Genomic DNA, 13,194 nt, shown 5'->3' on the forward strand with positions numbered 1-13,194 from the left:
AATAGCCTGAGGAGCTGCGGAGGGAATGCGACTTGTGCCTCGCAAAGGGTCAGCGGGCTTGGACAGAGCTTGGGGAAATCGAGAGCCAGGCAGCTGGGTGGCCAAGCAGACAGGCGGGCATGCCAGCTTGGGAGTAGACTGTCGGGCGAGCAGGGTGATGCACATGCTGTTGACCAAATATTATTTTGGTGTCCGGCAAAAAAGTAACAATACTCTGCTAGATACATCAATACCCGAGGAATTCGACTCATCACTCGCCTAGTCCATGTGAACCCGCTTCGTCTCCCTGTCCCGGTTTTGGCCCTCCGCTCCTCGCTTCTTGTCCTTTTCCCGCGACGCATCCTTGGCCGCCCGCCGAGCCTCGCGTTCCCGGCGCTCGTTCTCTTTGCGCAGCGCCTTGGATTCGAACTCGTGCCACTCACCGTCGATGCTCGCGAGTCTAATTTCAGAAAACAGTCAGTATGCTTCACGTCCCAATGAAAATTGACATGTTGCACTTACTCCACTGCTTGCCTCGGCAAGGGCTCCTCGGTGGTGAAATAGGCATGTTGCAAGGCTTCAGCGGCGGTGGGTCGCTTGGCAGGATCATAATGAAACATGGATGACAGCAAGTCGAAGGCGGCGGGAGTCACTTTGTCTTGGTACTTCTCCGCAAAGACGCTCTTCCGCTTCACCGTGGGCCGCAGCAGCTCGAACCAGGCCATGTCAACAAGTCCGGGCCAGTCCTGGCGGTTCGGCGTCCCGAGGATATTGTAAATCTTTTCCAGTTGGCTCAACTCAGTTCCATCGCCGGCAAAGATGGCGTGCCTGGTGAAGATCTCGACCATGACGCACGCAGCACTCCAGACGTCGACGGCTGCCGTGTATTGGGTTTCTCCCAGGAGCAGCTCCGGTGAGCGGTACCAGATTGTTATTACCCGATTCGTGTAGTCAAGCTGGTGCCGCTTTGCATAGAAGCGAGCCAACCCAAAGTCCGCAAGCTTCAGGACTCCCTCGTTGCTGACCAAGATGTTGGCGGCTTTGATGTCCCGGTGGAGCACTCCTCTCGTGTGTAGGTAGTCGAGACCTTCGAATAACTGTTTTGCGAGATGTTTCCTTTGAGCTGGGTCCAGTTTGAAAGACGGATGGTTGAGGAGGCCTGTTAAGTCGTGGGAAAGGTACTCAAAGACCATGAAGCAGTCGTTCTTCTCCACCATGACCTCCTCGAGATTGACAATGTTGGTGTGCCGGAGAGATTGCAATAGCTTGATTTCTCGGACAGCCGTGACGGGGAAGCCATCTCTCTCGCCCTCCATGCGAATCCGTTTGAGAGCCACAAGGCCTTTGGTGTAGACGTTGAGGCCTTTGAAGACCTTGCCATATGTCCCCGACCCAACTACGGACTCGTTGCCGGGTTTTCTAAAGAAGACGGACTCGGACGCAGCCAAGTCCGAGGGCAAGATTGGCCGCGTCTTCAGCCTCCTCAGGGTCTTCTTCACTTTTCGCACCCGAGGACCCGGTTTCGGACCCCCAAATGCATTCTTTGGATCCGGGCGAGGTCGCGCCGACGCAGGCGCCGTAGGTGCGCTACTGGGAGGATCCCGGTCGCGGCTCGTTTTCTGCTCTGCTTCCTTCCTCTGCGGTACAGCGTTGAACTTTTGCGAGATTTCGAGTTTCGGGGCAGTCGGCGTGGGTTTCGAGGATGGTTTGAAAGAAAAGCTGAATTTCCCCGATGAGCCAGGCTGTGATGTAGTGGAGTTGGATGCTGGTGGTCGACTAGACGAAGGAGCAGCAGCGTCGTCGCGTTGCTTCGATTCCGGAACGTCCACTGCCGACGCCTTGGTTGATTCTTTCGGGTTCTGTTCGACAGCTGGAGCTCCTGCGTCGGGATCTCTCGTGGCGTCATTAGATCCGCCTACGGCACTCTGATGTCTGCTGGTATCGTCAGGTGGAAAGTCGTGGCCCCTGAGCGAGGAGGTTGGCTTGGCAGGTCCCCAGTGCGGATTTTGCGGACCAGATCCCCGATAACCACCCCGGCCTGAGAACGACGCGCCTCGAAAACTGCCACCCCGATAGCTTTCGCGGTAGCCGCCATGTGAATAAGGCTGAGATGGGCCCGACGGCGCAGAGTGAGGGGGGGAATGCGGATGATGGGAGTGAAAGTGCTCTGGCGGAGGGTTCGATGCACCATAGCTTCCGTGGTGGTACTGGGGCGGGGGGTGCCTGTAACGATTAGTGGATGCAGGGAATTGGTACCTCCGACGCACATACTGCTGGGGAGAATATTGGCCGGCCCATCCTCCACGATGTGCACCGTACGGCGACATTGATGGGGAATTCTGGTAGGAGCCGCCGCGCTGGGGAGACTGGGAGTACCCATGAGCATCGCTGTTGCGAGCCTCGTTCCCATAGTAGGGTTTGTGGGCATATAGCGGGTTGTTGCCAGCCCTGTAGCTGCTCCGCGACGCCATATCGTCCTCGAAGTCAGAACGCGAAGAAAAGTGAGGGTCAGCGGACTGCTCCCTGCGTCTCTGCTCCCGATAGGACTGAGGAGACCGCGGCGGTGCTTGCCGAAACAAGGACCGGCGGTCAGGATCCACGCTGGTATGATCCGGTCGGGCGGTACCGTATGGCTGGACCGGTCTGTTGGATTGACCTGAAGGTGACCGACGGCTGTGTTCCCGGAGGCGCTCTGGTGCGGGTGATGGACTTCGAGAGACGGGTGGGGGACGATGGGACCTCGAGGCCCGCGGCCCTGCGTGCCTCGAGACCAAGTCGTTCCTTGTTGGCGACCTAGAGAAGGACCGCCGGGAGCGATCGTGATGGGGGGACAGCCGCCGCCGCTTTCTGGAGTCAGGATCACGTGAGGAACCTCGTTCGCGTCGAGACGGGCTGTAGGACTTCTTGGACCTCTTTCGATGAGTACGCTCAGGCGAGTGACTGAGGCCTCTGTGACGCTTTATCGACGGGGACGAACTCGGAGCGTCGCGATCACGGCTGCGACTGCGTCGGATCGACTTGTCCACTGACTCACGTAGAGTGCCCTCACGATAGCGGGGGATCAAGTCGTCGGCGTCAGACTGCCGACGTACAAGGTCGGACGAGCGATGTCGACTGCGATCTCGGGAACGGCGAGCGTCGTTGGAGGCGTGTTCTGGTTTCGTCGAATGGCGATGCCGGGGTCTGCTGGCGGAGCTGCGGCGAGGCTCCCTGGGAGGAGATCCCGGTCGGTGCGAGGATTTCACTCCTCTGCCAGACCGGACCCGTTCGCCGTGGGCATCTCTTCCTCCGACGTCTTTCATGGCAGCATGTCGACGGCGACGTGGAGGCTTTAGCAGATCCCTCATGGCGGCGGCGAGTACTCGGTACCCCAGTAGAGTTTTAGCGCCTTGGTGGTAAATCGCCGCACCTTAGCCGAGCCGACAGACAGCACAACCAGGCCGGCCGACCACCCCTCTCCAGTCAAGCCGACCAAACAACCACTTTGGTACCTGATCCGACCGAGGTCAATAATCAAGCTGGCCATTGGTAGTCAAAACTCAAGCCGACCAAGGTTAAAGTCAAGCCGACCAACCATTGGAACTGGTCGGCTTGGCGGTAGCGAAAGTGGGTTTTTGGTAGGCTTGACTACACGCCGCGCCGTGAGCACCAGCGCCTCGGCCGGCTGTGGTTTGGTGAGCGCTGAGCAAAATCCTCGGCAGAAATGTTAGATGGTGATAAGGCGGGAGGGGTGGGAGAGAGGGGGGAGAGGAATGAAAGAAGGGGCAAGTCGTCTGGGCGGCGGACGAGATAAACCAGAGCGAAGTGGCATAGCGATGCAAAGACTGCTCCTCCAACTTTGAAGGACTGGATCCCACTCGGGGGGGGCTGCGAGATGGCCGATCGGTCATCGCATAGTTGGCATCAACTGAAGCCGCTTGACATAGCTTTTGCGTCCGCCAGTCCCGCGTGTAGCCCGTCACCAGCAGACCTTTGTTCAGCCTCCCGGTCCCAGTTTCCCCTCAGCAACAACGACGGCCCTCGAGTCCGCCACGGCGCGCAAACGCGGGGTTTGCACGCTGAAGACACGTGAAGCACTACATACGAATCCTCGCGGATCCCATTTACGCATTTTCCTCCACACATCCACGCATGTCTCGTGCGGCTGGTAGCCCTCAAAGCTGTGACCTGGGGCAAATTTCATGTCAAGGTGTCAGGAGCCGGCAAGACAGCCATGGCAAAGATTGCGAGCCCATGTCAGATGGGAAGTCTGCGGGTTGGTGACGACGCCCTGCCAGCTTCCTGCACGTATCAACATGCGGCCAGATTGTGGGGGGCCAGATAGGGCGTAAACGGCAGATGCACAGCTCCGGTAGGAATCCGCAAGAAGGCCGTGGCGGAGCAACGGGCCTCAGAACGGATCAAGTTTTCCGCTAGAGCTGCAGTCGTATCTCTGTGCCCCGCGCAGCAGCGACTGGAGTATGGCCGTGATGATCACTGAAGTGACTGTGTCGGCGCGACGCGCTGAAGTGAATAGGGGGGCATGGCCGAGTCCGTGTTCCTCACTGTGTCGAACGGACAACAGGTGCAGAATCTTCCATCGAAATATATATAGCCTGGCGGCGACCTGGTGGCCGTCAAGTCTGTCTTGCGCCGGCAGAGGGCGGCAACAGCGGCGGAAGTAAGCTGCAAGAGACGATCGGGTCCTGGCAGATGGCGCCCCAGCGGGCCCAGAGAGCGCATGCCGCAACATTCAGGCATCGAGCTCCGGCACATCGCAGGCGGCTCCAGGCTCCCCAAAATGCGTGAGAAGCAGCTTCCCGTCCATAAGTTCAGTCCAGTGGCATGGAGGCCCCGCTGTCGGCGCCGTCGTGGCAAGGCGATGGCATGGGCGACAGGCAGGTGGTAGAGGACAACATGACGGATGGCCAGGCCTGTGGGTGCGCAATGGCCCCCTCTACAAGGCTTGGCCGTCCAGGCGGCAGAAAGGCATGGCCCAGAAGATTGTCGCGATGACGCCTCACATGCGCCTGGGACGCGGCGTGTATCGGCGTTGGCGAAGAAGTCGTTCTGACACGAGCCCTGCCAGGCTGTGTGGTCCGGGCAAATTGTCGGGCGTTGTGCGGTAGCCGAAACAGAGTTCACCGCGAGGCTTGGTCACGTGCAAGTCACGGGACTCGCGGCCCGGTACCTAGCCCGCCGCTGTTCCGACTCCGGCCTGCCAGCGGCTAGCCTACAGCAGCACCCCCCCTAGAGGCATTCCTGTTGTGCTGGGCACTGTACGGCGCGCGAACCTTAGCCTTGAATCGAGCCCCGGATTCGGGTCTCTTGAACGCCGAGCCGTTCATCCCGTCCGCCCACGGACGACCACGAGGCTTCGAGATTCCGCTCTCTTTCGTCAAGTCAACCATCGCTCCACAGCTTATGCTTCATTCCAACGGAGGTTATGCCTTATCCGACTACCTTATCCGACTACCCTCTGTCCGGACCCAATCTAGCCCGTCAACGTTAAATGCGTACAGTGCAGTGGTGATGGGGCTAGCGGACTCGGCAGCAAGCAGGCCGGCTCAGGCCAGAGGTCACGTATTTTATGACCTCTCGCTTCCCGCTTCGCCCCCTCGTTTCTTGTCGAGGCCAGATATGTGATCCATCTTGCACGTCTGCTTTGTACATATCCATCTGCCCGGCGGAACTCGAAGCCCTACATCGCTGCTCTGTGATCCCCTGCCTGGATCCCAGTCTTTCGGCACGTGTCATCGCCCCAGTTTGAAGCACTGCCTATCGCTAGTCTTGCACTCACTCATCATCATCATCATGGAGTGGTTAGGACAGGCAAAGATCGAGTTCACCCATGCTCCGTCGCCCATGGCCATCAAGGAAAAAGATGGGACCAAGACGGATCTCTTACAGATCTGCGAGAAAAACACTCCGCCTTGCACTCTCAATCCCTGGCTGTTCAACGGGCACCTTCAGACTCTTTGGACGGCCACCAAGCCTCATGGGCCCAAGATATTCTACCGCCGCAGAATCTTCGAGGCGGAAGAGAAGGCTTTCCGAGGCAGCTTTGCTGTCGACTTTGTCGTCGAGCCACACGAGGAGCATGACAAATCCCTGCCGTGGAGGACAGTCCATTACACCGACGAGGAGCTGAAGACCATGGGCTCAGACGATAGCAAGCCCATGCTTGTTGTCCTCCATGGCCTGTGTGGCGGCTCCCACGAAGTCTACCTTCGATCAGCCATCGCACCCCTGCTTGGCGAAGGCGGCTGGGAAGCCTGCGTTATAAACTCGCGGGGATGCGCCAAGAGCAAGCTCACGAGCGGTATCCTGTACAATGCCCGTACCACTTGGGATGTGCGACAGGTACGTTGCGGCTCCGCGGTATAGCGATGCTACAAGTCTGACAAGAGCCCGGAACATCAGACGGTGAAATGGCTGCGCAAGACCTATCCGAATCGGCCGTTATTCGCCATTGGCTTCTCCCTTGGCGCCAACATACTCACCAACGTAAGCTGCTCCAGAGTTGCTCACATCTCATGCGGCAGAGTCTAACAGATTTGGCAGTACTGCGGCGAAGAGGGCCCCAACTGCTTGTTGAAGGGAGCCGTCATCTGCTCGAACCCCTTCAACTTGGAAATATCCAGCAAGTTTCTGCAGGGCAGTTTACTCGGCAAGGAGGTTTATCTCCGCTCAATGGGGTGTAGGCGACAGACCATCCGTTGCGCGCCGACCGAGACTGACCAACGAATAGCCACAATGAAGGAGCTTGCAGTCACGAACAGAAAAGAGCTTGAAATGTATAGCGATCTCGACATGGCAGCCATTGACAAGGTCACATACCTGTTCGAATTTGATCGCGCGGTCCAGTGCGTCGTCCCGTTGAGTGAGCGTGTCGAGGAGACGGCTGACGAAGTATTGCAGGTGCCCGACCTGGGGTTACCCAACCGAGGACGCCTACTACCGTGATTCCTCGTCAGCAGATTCCGTCCTGTCGATCAGGATACCTTTCATGGCTCTCCATGCAACCGATGATCCGGTACGGTGGTCAGCCTCCCTCGTCCTTGAAGCACAGTCCTAACGCAGATGGTAGATTGCCATCCGCCAGGCGATTCCTTACCAGGAATTTCGAGAGAACCCGAGCACGGTTCTGGTCACGAGCTCGCTCGGAGGCCACCTCTGCTGGTTCGAATCCGGCGGTGGTCGCTGGTACCCTCGCCCGGTACGTGCAAATCTGCATGCATAAATGGCCCCGTGCTGATTGATCTAGGTGTGCAACTTCCTCAACCACATGGCGTTTAATGTCGACCTGGACAGCGTCAAGCCACTGGAGGACCCTCAATCAATGGTGAAGCCGCTGCGGAACCTCAAGTACGATCCCATGCGTCGCAAGTTGGCCGTTGCCCAGAATTAGGCAGCACCCAAGGATGTGTGAGGAGACGGGGCTAGATCGCGGAGGACGACGTGCCAATAGACAGATGGTGAGAGGAGGCAGTGACTTTCATACAGACAAATTTGAAACCATTTGAGCAGACTTGATGGTCAAATATAAGCTCTTACATGAGAGACCTTGAGCTTTATTCGGGGCGTGGTTCCACGACGTCGTTCAAGCTTGCACTCTCTCAGAAGTCCACATCCGGCTGCACAGTGCGTCATCCCATGATATGAACTCCAAGCGCCGAGCAATGCAAGACAAAAAAAAGAAACATGAAAAAGGAAACAAGTAGATGCCACGGATACACAGCAGAAGAGATCCATTGTTGAGTCTCTCATGCGAAAGAAACCTTCTTCTTGGGTTTCGCGGCTTTTGAACCTGGAGATGTGAAGTCTCTGATGGATTCGTCTTCGACGTCGGTACCCTTCCGCTTTCGCTTCTTCCGCAGCGACTTTTTCGTGTCCTCAAGCTTGGCTTTTTTCTCGGCTTCCTTCTTGGCAGCCTCGACCTTTCTGGCTTCGCGGATTTCTTCCATCTGCCGGGCCTTGATCATCTTGGACTCGATCTGGCCATTCTTTTCCGCCTGGACCATGGCGAGGATCGTGTCCATGCTCTTCTAATAGTTGAGTCAGCATCCGCGCCGAGCTGTGTCTGTGAAAAGAAAGATGCGCACCGTGTCGTCCACAAAAACTTTGCCCTTCTTCTTGCCTCGAGGCTTCACGACGCCCACGGGAGTGATCATGTTGAGCTTGGGGATGCCCAACTCTTCCTCCGTATAAGTCTTCTTCTTGGGCCTCTTGACCAGGGCGGCTCTGTTCTTCTCCTTGAGCTGCTTGGACGGCGGGGCGCCAGTTGGCTTCTTGGATTTGGAGACGCCGTCGGTGGATGATCTCTTTGCGCCTTTGCCGGGGGCGTCGGATTTGGGCGCGGCGTGCTTGTTCTTGACTGTCCGTGTTCTCGTCGGAGCCATTGCAAGAGCTGGCTAGGGGGAGCCACCGGTTTCGAAACGTTTGACAACTCTGTTGGCGAGGCTGGAGATGCTGGGCGAGGCTCGCTCGTCTCGAATTTTTTTCCCGTTTGGAGTGGGGGTTTGCAAGGCGATAAGCCCGGAGAGAGGCGATAAGAATGGGGCCAGCGCCAGTTACCTAAGGTAGGTACTGTACCTTACTTAAGACCGATCCCCTGCAGCCACCCAGCGCATCACGGCAGCTCAGGGCTCAGGTACCAAGAACCAACGGCGGGAGCACTCAAGCACTCTACGACGTGCATCTGCCATGTCAATGTGATGAGCAGCTTTGTTTCCAAGCAAGAGCTCATGATTTCTTCGTTATGGATCATGATGGAAAGAGTCAAATCGCCCTTTGCATCGGAGACTTGTAAGCTAGGCCAGCCCGACTTTGCAAACACTCACAAAGTCGCGTGCACAAAAGTCCAGCCGGCTGGCGGATGGCGCTCTACAGCACAGATAGAGGCCTTTCCAGAAGCTGACGAGCGCTGTCGCTGGCCCCCCCGCAGGCTCTTGCACCCAGCGTAGGTGGAGCCCAGGTAGGTGGTAGGTACCGGGCCTGCTAGGCTTTTGGGCCAGCACCGCGAATGGCGGTACCTCCCCAGTACATGCCTCTCTGGCTGAGATTTTTCACCACCTCAACCCAGACAGACCTACTTATTATTTTCCTCGGTGCTTCGCGCAGAATTTCTTCCTCAAACCTCGTCCGGTCCTCACAGCTCATCCGCAACATAATATCCATCTCATTCCGCTTCCTCGACAACAATTCTCCCATTACTCTCATCATCGTTACCGATTCTTGTGCAGACGCCGAAAATCAGAATCCATCGCGCCGGTCTACGCCATCTGCCGAGCCAGCCACCATATCGTGACGTCGTCGCCCATTCTGTCCCGCGTTCTCTCGTGCCCTCCAACAGCCTCCGTCTCCGAGACCAACTACGACGGAACTAAAAGAGCATTCTTTTCTCTGCCATATTCTTGCCACGCCGCTTCGCCATCATCCTCGTAACGCCCACGACCGCTGCCACTCGCCGCCTTGGCTCTCATAATTCCAAGCCGAGGTGTCTCGTCCAACGTCGTGCCCGTTCGTTACAGAGGTGATCGCAACAAGGCTTAATGGATACTAACAATCTGTGGTCTCGTCGCACAAAGTAATGCCCGTCGTGCTACTCTGCCAGCCCACCATCGCTAACGTCATCTCTACTTCTAGTTCCGGCAAGCTTTCCCTCTCGACCTCGAATGGGCCCAACGGCTCCTCGACTGGCGAATCATCCTCCCGCAACACCTCATCCTCCAAGCGCCATGGCGGCGACTCATCGTCACAAGGCAAGGTCAGCCCCTTCAACTCTTCCGGAGGAGGCGTGGTATCCCCCACGAGCGGCGCCTCCAGCGCCTTCGGCTTAGGCTCCGGCGCCTTTGCTTCCTTCGGGTCGACGAAGCCGCTCAAGACCCCCGGCAATCCCTTCGATAGTGCTATGGGTACGGCTGTGGCAAAAACAGGTTCGGCCAAGGACGGGCCCAGGCCCATGGGCCGCGCCCCTAGCATGGCGTCCATCTCGGAAACCAAGGCATCGACCTCGTCGACGGCCGCCCAGGTCCATCCACTGAAAGATGTGTGGTCCTTCTGGTATCGGCCTCCCATCTCCAAGGCCCACGGCTACATCGAGTACGAGAACACCCTGCACGGAATCGCCACGGTCAAGACGGCGGAGGACTTTTGGCGAATCTATTCGCACCTTAAGCGGCCTTCCTGTCTGCCCGTGGTGTCCGACTATCACCTCTTCAAGAAAGATATACGACCGATATGGGAGGACGAGGTGAACCGCAAGGGAGGCAAGTGGGTTGTGCGCATGAAAAAGGGCGTGGCTGATCGATACTGGGAGGACTTGCTTCTCTCTTTCATTGGCGATCAGTTTGGCGATGCTGGCGAGGACGTTTGCGGCGCTGTGCTCAGCATGCGCAACGGCGAGGACATATTGAGCATCTGGACCCGGACTGACGGCGGTCGAGTGCTCAAGATTCGGTACGTTCTCTTCACCCCCTTGAACTGCCAACTTTGAATATGAGCTAACCCTAGCTGCCCTAGCGAAATCATGAAGCATGTACTCAACTTCCCGCCAAACACGCGGGTTGAATTCAAGAGTCACGATTCTAGCATCCAGCAGCGAACCGCCATTGACGAGCAGCGTCGCGAAAAAGCCGGCCATACTCCAGGCGACAAGCGTCAAACCTCCGGCGCCCCGAGGCAGAACCATGACTAAATCGGTCTCCAACCTTGGGGCTTCGGCTGTGCCGGGTCCTCTCGCACGCGCCAGCCCCCGGGAGAGGCATTATGTACAGTATAGCCGAGAGCACTTGGTTTAAACGTCGCAAATGGCAATGCTTCGCTGATCCAGCTGCATTTGCAGATTCTCGTCCTTTGACTTGTTTGCTTGGATGAGAGGAAGGGATTCTGGCTTTCGTTTTACCGGCATGCGAGGATGAGGTTTTGATAAGAAGAGATGAGCGAGACGAAACAGTCCATCTGGAACATGGTGGTCATGAGCGTCGAGGTGAACGTGGATATGTATTATATCTCTATGATCTAGGCGCTCCGAGCGGATGAAGTCCAGACGCTCTGCTGTGCTGGTAGAGGCTCGCGAAGTTCAGCGGTTTTGCGAGCATGGGAAGCTCCCCTGGTCCACCATTGTCCTCTCATGACTCTTGTCCATGAACCAGACATCGCTCGGAGCTGTGATGCGGCGCACACCCGAGTACCCCGATCGATAACCTCAAGAGGTCGACTTTCCTTTCCCCTTTGGTTCTCTCCTCCGCTCCCAAACTTGCAGATATGTCTCTCCAAGGTACAGCAGCTCGCTCTGGACCTTGTCCACAAACAGATCCTGGCAGACGACCCACTGCCCCGTGGCCTTGTCCTTGACCTGCACCTTCCATGTCTTGCGCTCCTCGCCGCTGTCGGCGACATCGTCCTTGGTGCGTACGGCCTCGTGGACAATGTTGGCGACGAGGTCGTACCAGATGGGCTCGCTGGGGGGCCACTCGTTGGGGTTTGGCTCGACGTACGGCGACACGTCGAGGTTGCGGGCGTCAAAGGTGACAATGGTGGGGTTGCGCTCCGCCACGAACTTGTTCTGCGAGAAGCGCTTGACGTGGAGCATGAGGTAGGGGGGGAGGGGGTGCAGGAGGCGGTAGCGCTTGCGCTGGGCGTGGTGTTCCTGGGCGCGCTGGCCATCGTATTTGCTGAGGATGGTGGTCAGGGGCACCTGGGGGATGATGTTCTTCTCGAGCTCGTCCTGGAAGAGGGGCGCCGAGGGGAGGTCGAGGGTGAGGAGGAGGAAGCGCACGATATCGACCTTGACGTCGGCGGCCTCCTCGAAGCGCAGCTTGTCGCCGGCATCGGCGCGCGCCGTGATGGCTTGCGATTCGACCTTCATCTTGCCCTGGAACGTGCGCTGGACCATGGAGCTGCCGGGCTTGGTCTTGGAGCCACCGAGGCCGAGGTGCAGGTTGTTGAGAAACCACGAGAGGAACTCGACGGGGTCCGACTGCGCGGTGAGTGTGAAGCGCTTGTTGGAGCGGAGGGAGATCTCCTGGAGGAGTTCGTGGGGAGAGACGTGGGCCTTGAAGGCGCGGGGGTTCCATATCTTGCGGAACAGGATGCTGCAGCGCTTGACGAGCTCTGACTTGGCCGAGAAGTCCTCGAGGAGAAGGTAGTTCCTCAGCGGCGTCACGTGGGAGAGGGCCTGGACAACGACATTCAGGTAGTCGTTCTCCTTGATGTTGTTCATGCCGACAAAGCCCGGCGTGTACTGCTTGCCCGCCAGCGTCCAGCTCTTGGTGTCGCCGCGGTCCAGCCCCATGACCTCGGTCTTGGTGTAGCGCGGGTCCGACACGTACTTGATGTCGTCGAGCGCCTTGCTCTTGACCTCGTAGCCCTCAGGGAGTACGTAGACCTTTTGCGTCTCGAGGTTGATGAAGACGTGGTGGTCCTCGTCGAGCGAGTGGAAGTAGGCGTGCGAGCTGAGCCCGCGGCCCTGGAAGTACTTGCCGCAGATGAGGCACGCGTAGACGTTGATGTTGGAGAGGGAGATGGAGCAGAGCTTCTCAAAGTCGAAGTCGAGGACATGGCGGTCGATGGTGTCGAGGTATAAATCATCGTAGCCTTCCGTCGGCGCGTCCTGCCGAGTCGGCGCCTTCAAGGGATATGCCGCTTCCAGCCCGTCATCATCGTCACCGTCGTCGTCACCGTCGCCTTCCTGCGCCCTCACTTTGCCGTTCGCCCGCCCATTCTGTCGCCCGTGGCGGCTCGCCTCCCCCGTCTGCAGCGGCGGCGAGTCGAGCTCGGCTGTCCGCGACTTCTTGGACGCAGGCGAGGCGACGCCGGCCTGGTCCTCGAGGGCCTCCGAGGCTTGGCGCTTGACCATGGTGCGTGCGAGCCCTGTGGCCAGGCTGTGGGAGAAAGTCTGCGACGGTTGTCACGCTTTCTCGATGCGTTGCTTGGTCGTTTGTTTGGTTGAGCAGGCGATGACAAGGCTGAGAGATGAAGCATTGTGGGGCAGCAGGCGTGACTGGGCTAACAGAGTACAAAGTACATGGTCAAAGACTCCAAATAGCTCAACCTTATGCTCCGCTTGCAATTGCACTCTAACCATCCAACTCCAATAAACAAAACAAATCCTTGGCATGAATTCACTGTTGAACAGTAAGTTAAATACAGTTCTGGAGATAATTGCGGAACCTTTCTGGTCTTGGAGAAAGAAAACAGCATGGTTTAAGCGAAGCGGATCGAGGGCCTTGA

The 13,194-nt window shown here is 57.8% G+C and overlaps 5 protein-coding genes across 5 annotated transcripts; 2 read left to right on the forward strand and 3 right to left on the reverse strand.

The window, feature by feature from the left end:
* Window positions 1-258: 258 nt before the first annotated feature.
* HRG_03162 (kinase) lies at window positions 259-3,326 on the reverse strand (the record flags this gene model as incomplete). The annotated part of the gene is made up of 8 exons (XM_044861633.1): window positions 259-439; window positions 502-1,477; window positions 1,571-2,202; window positions 2,251-2,545; window positions 2,606-2,635; window positions 2,719-2,772; window positions 3,014-3,189; window positions 3,238-3,326. The coding sequence occupies 8 exons, from the start codon at window positions 3,324-3,326 to the stop codon at window positions 259-261; spliced, it is 2,433 nt and encodes an 810-aa protein (XP_044722659.1).
* A 2,446-nt stretch (window positions 3,327-5,772) lies between these two features.
* HRG_03163 (alpha/beta hydrolase fold domain-containing protein) lies at window positions 5,773-7,369 on the forward strand (the record flags this gene model as incomplete). The annotated part of the gene is made up of 7 exons (XM_044861634.1): window positions 5,773-6,321; window positions 6,382-6,465; window positions 6,523-6,658; window positions 6,710-6,824; window positions 6,880-6,994; window positions 7,049-7,177; window positions 7,226-7,369. The coding sequence occupies 7 exons, from the start codon at window positions 5,773-5,775 to the stop codon at window positions 7,367-7,369; spliced, it is 1,272 nt and encodes a 423-aa protein (XP_044722660.1).
* A 355-nt stretch (window positions 7,370-7,724) lies between these two features.
* HRG_03164 (60S ribosomal subunit assembly/export protein LOC1) lies at window positions 7,725-8,360 on the reverse strand (the record flags this gene model as incomplete). The annotated part of the gene is made up of 2 exons (XM_044861635.1): window positions 7,725-8,006; window positions 8,064-8,360. 2 exons carry the CDS (start codon window positions 8,358-8,360, stop codon window positions 7,725-7,727), a joined length of 579 nt encoding a protein of 192 aa, XP_044722661.1.
* A 1,152-nt stretch (window positions 8,361-9,512) lies between these two features.
* Window positions 9,513-10,657, forward strand: HRG_03165 (eukaryotic initiation factor 4E domain-containing protein; the record flags this gene model as incomplete). Its single annotated transcript, XM_044861636.1, has 4 exons — window positions 9,513-9,547; window positions 9,607-9,851; window positions 9,897-10,419; window positions 10,483-10,657. 4 exons carry the CDS (start codon window positions 9,513-9,515, stop codon window positions 10,655-10,657), a joined length of 978 nt encoding a protein of 325 aa, XP_044722662.1.
* A 510-nt stretch (window positions 10,658-11,167) lies between these two features.
* HRG_03166 (ubiquitin carboxyl-terminal hydrolase domain-containing protein) lies at window positions 11,168-12,820 on the reverse strand (the record flags this gene model as incomplete). Its single annotated transcript, XM_044861637.1, has 1 exon — window positions 11,168-12,820. One exon carries the CDS (start codon window positions 12,818-12,820, stop codon window positions 11,168-11,170), a length of 1,653 nt encoding a protein of 550 aa, XP_044722663.1.
* Window positions 12,821-13,194: the final 374 nt, after the last annotated feature.

This window comes from Hirsutella rhossiliensis (genome assembly GCF_020360975.1).
Source record: "Hirsutella rhossiliensis strain HR02 chromosome Unknown scaffold00003, whole genome shotgun sequence".
In the NCBI taxonomy this organism is placed as follows: Eukaryota; Fungi; Ascomycota; class Sordariomycetes; order Hypocreales; family Ophiocordycipitaceae; genus Hirsutella; species Hirsutella rhossiliensis.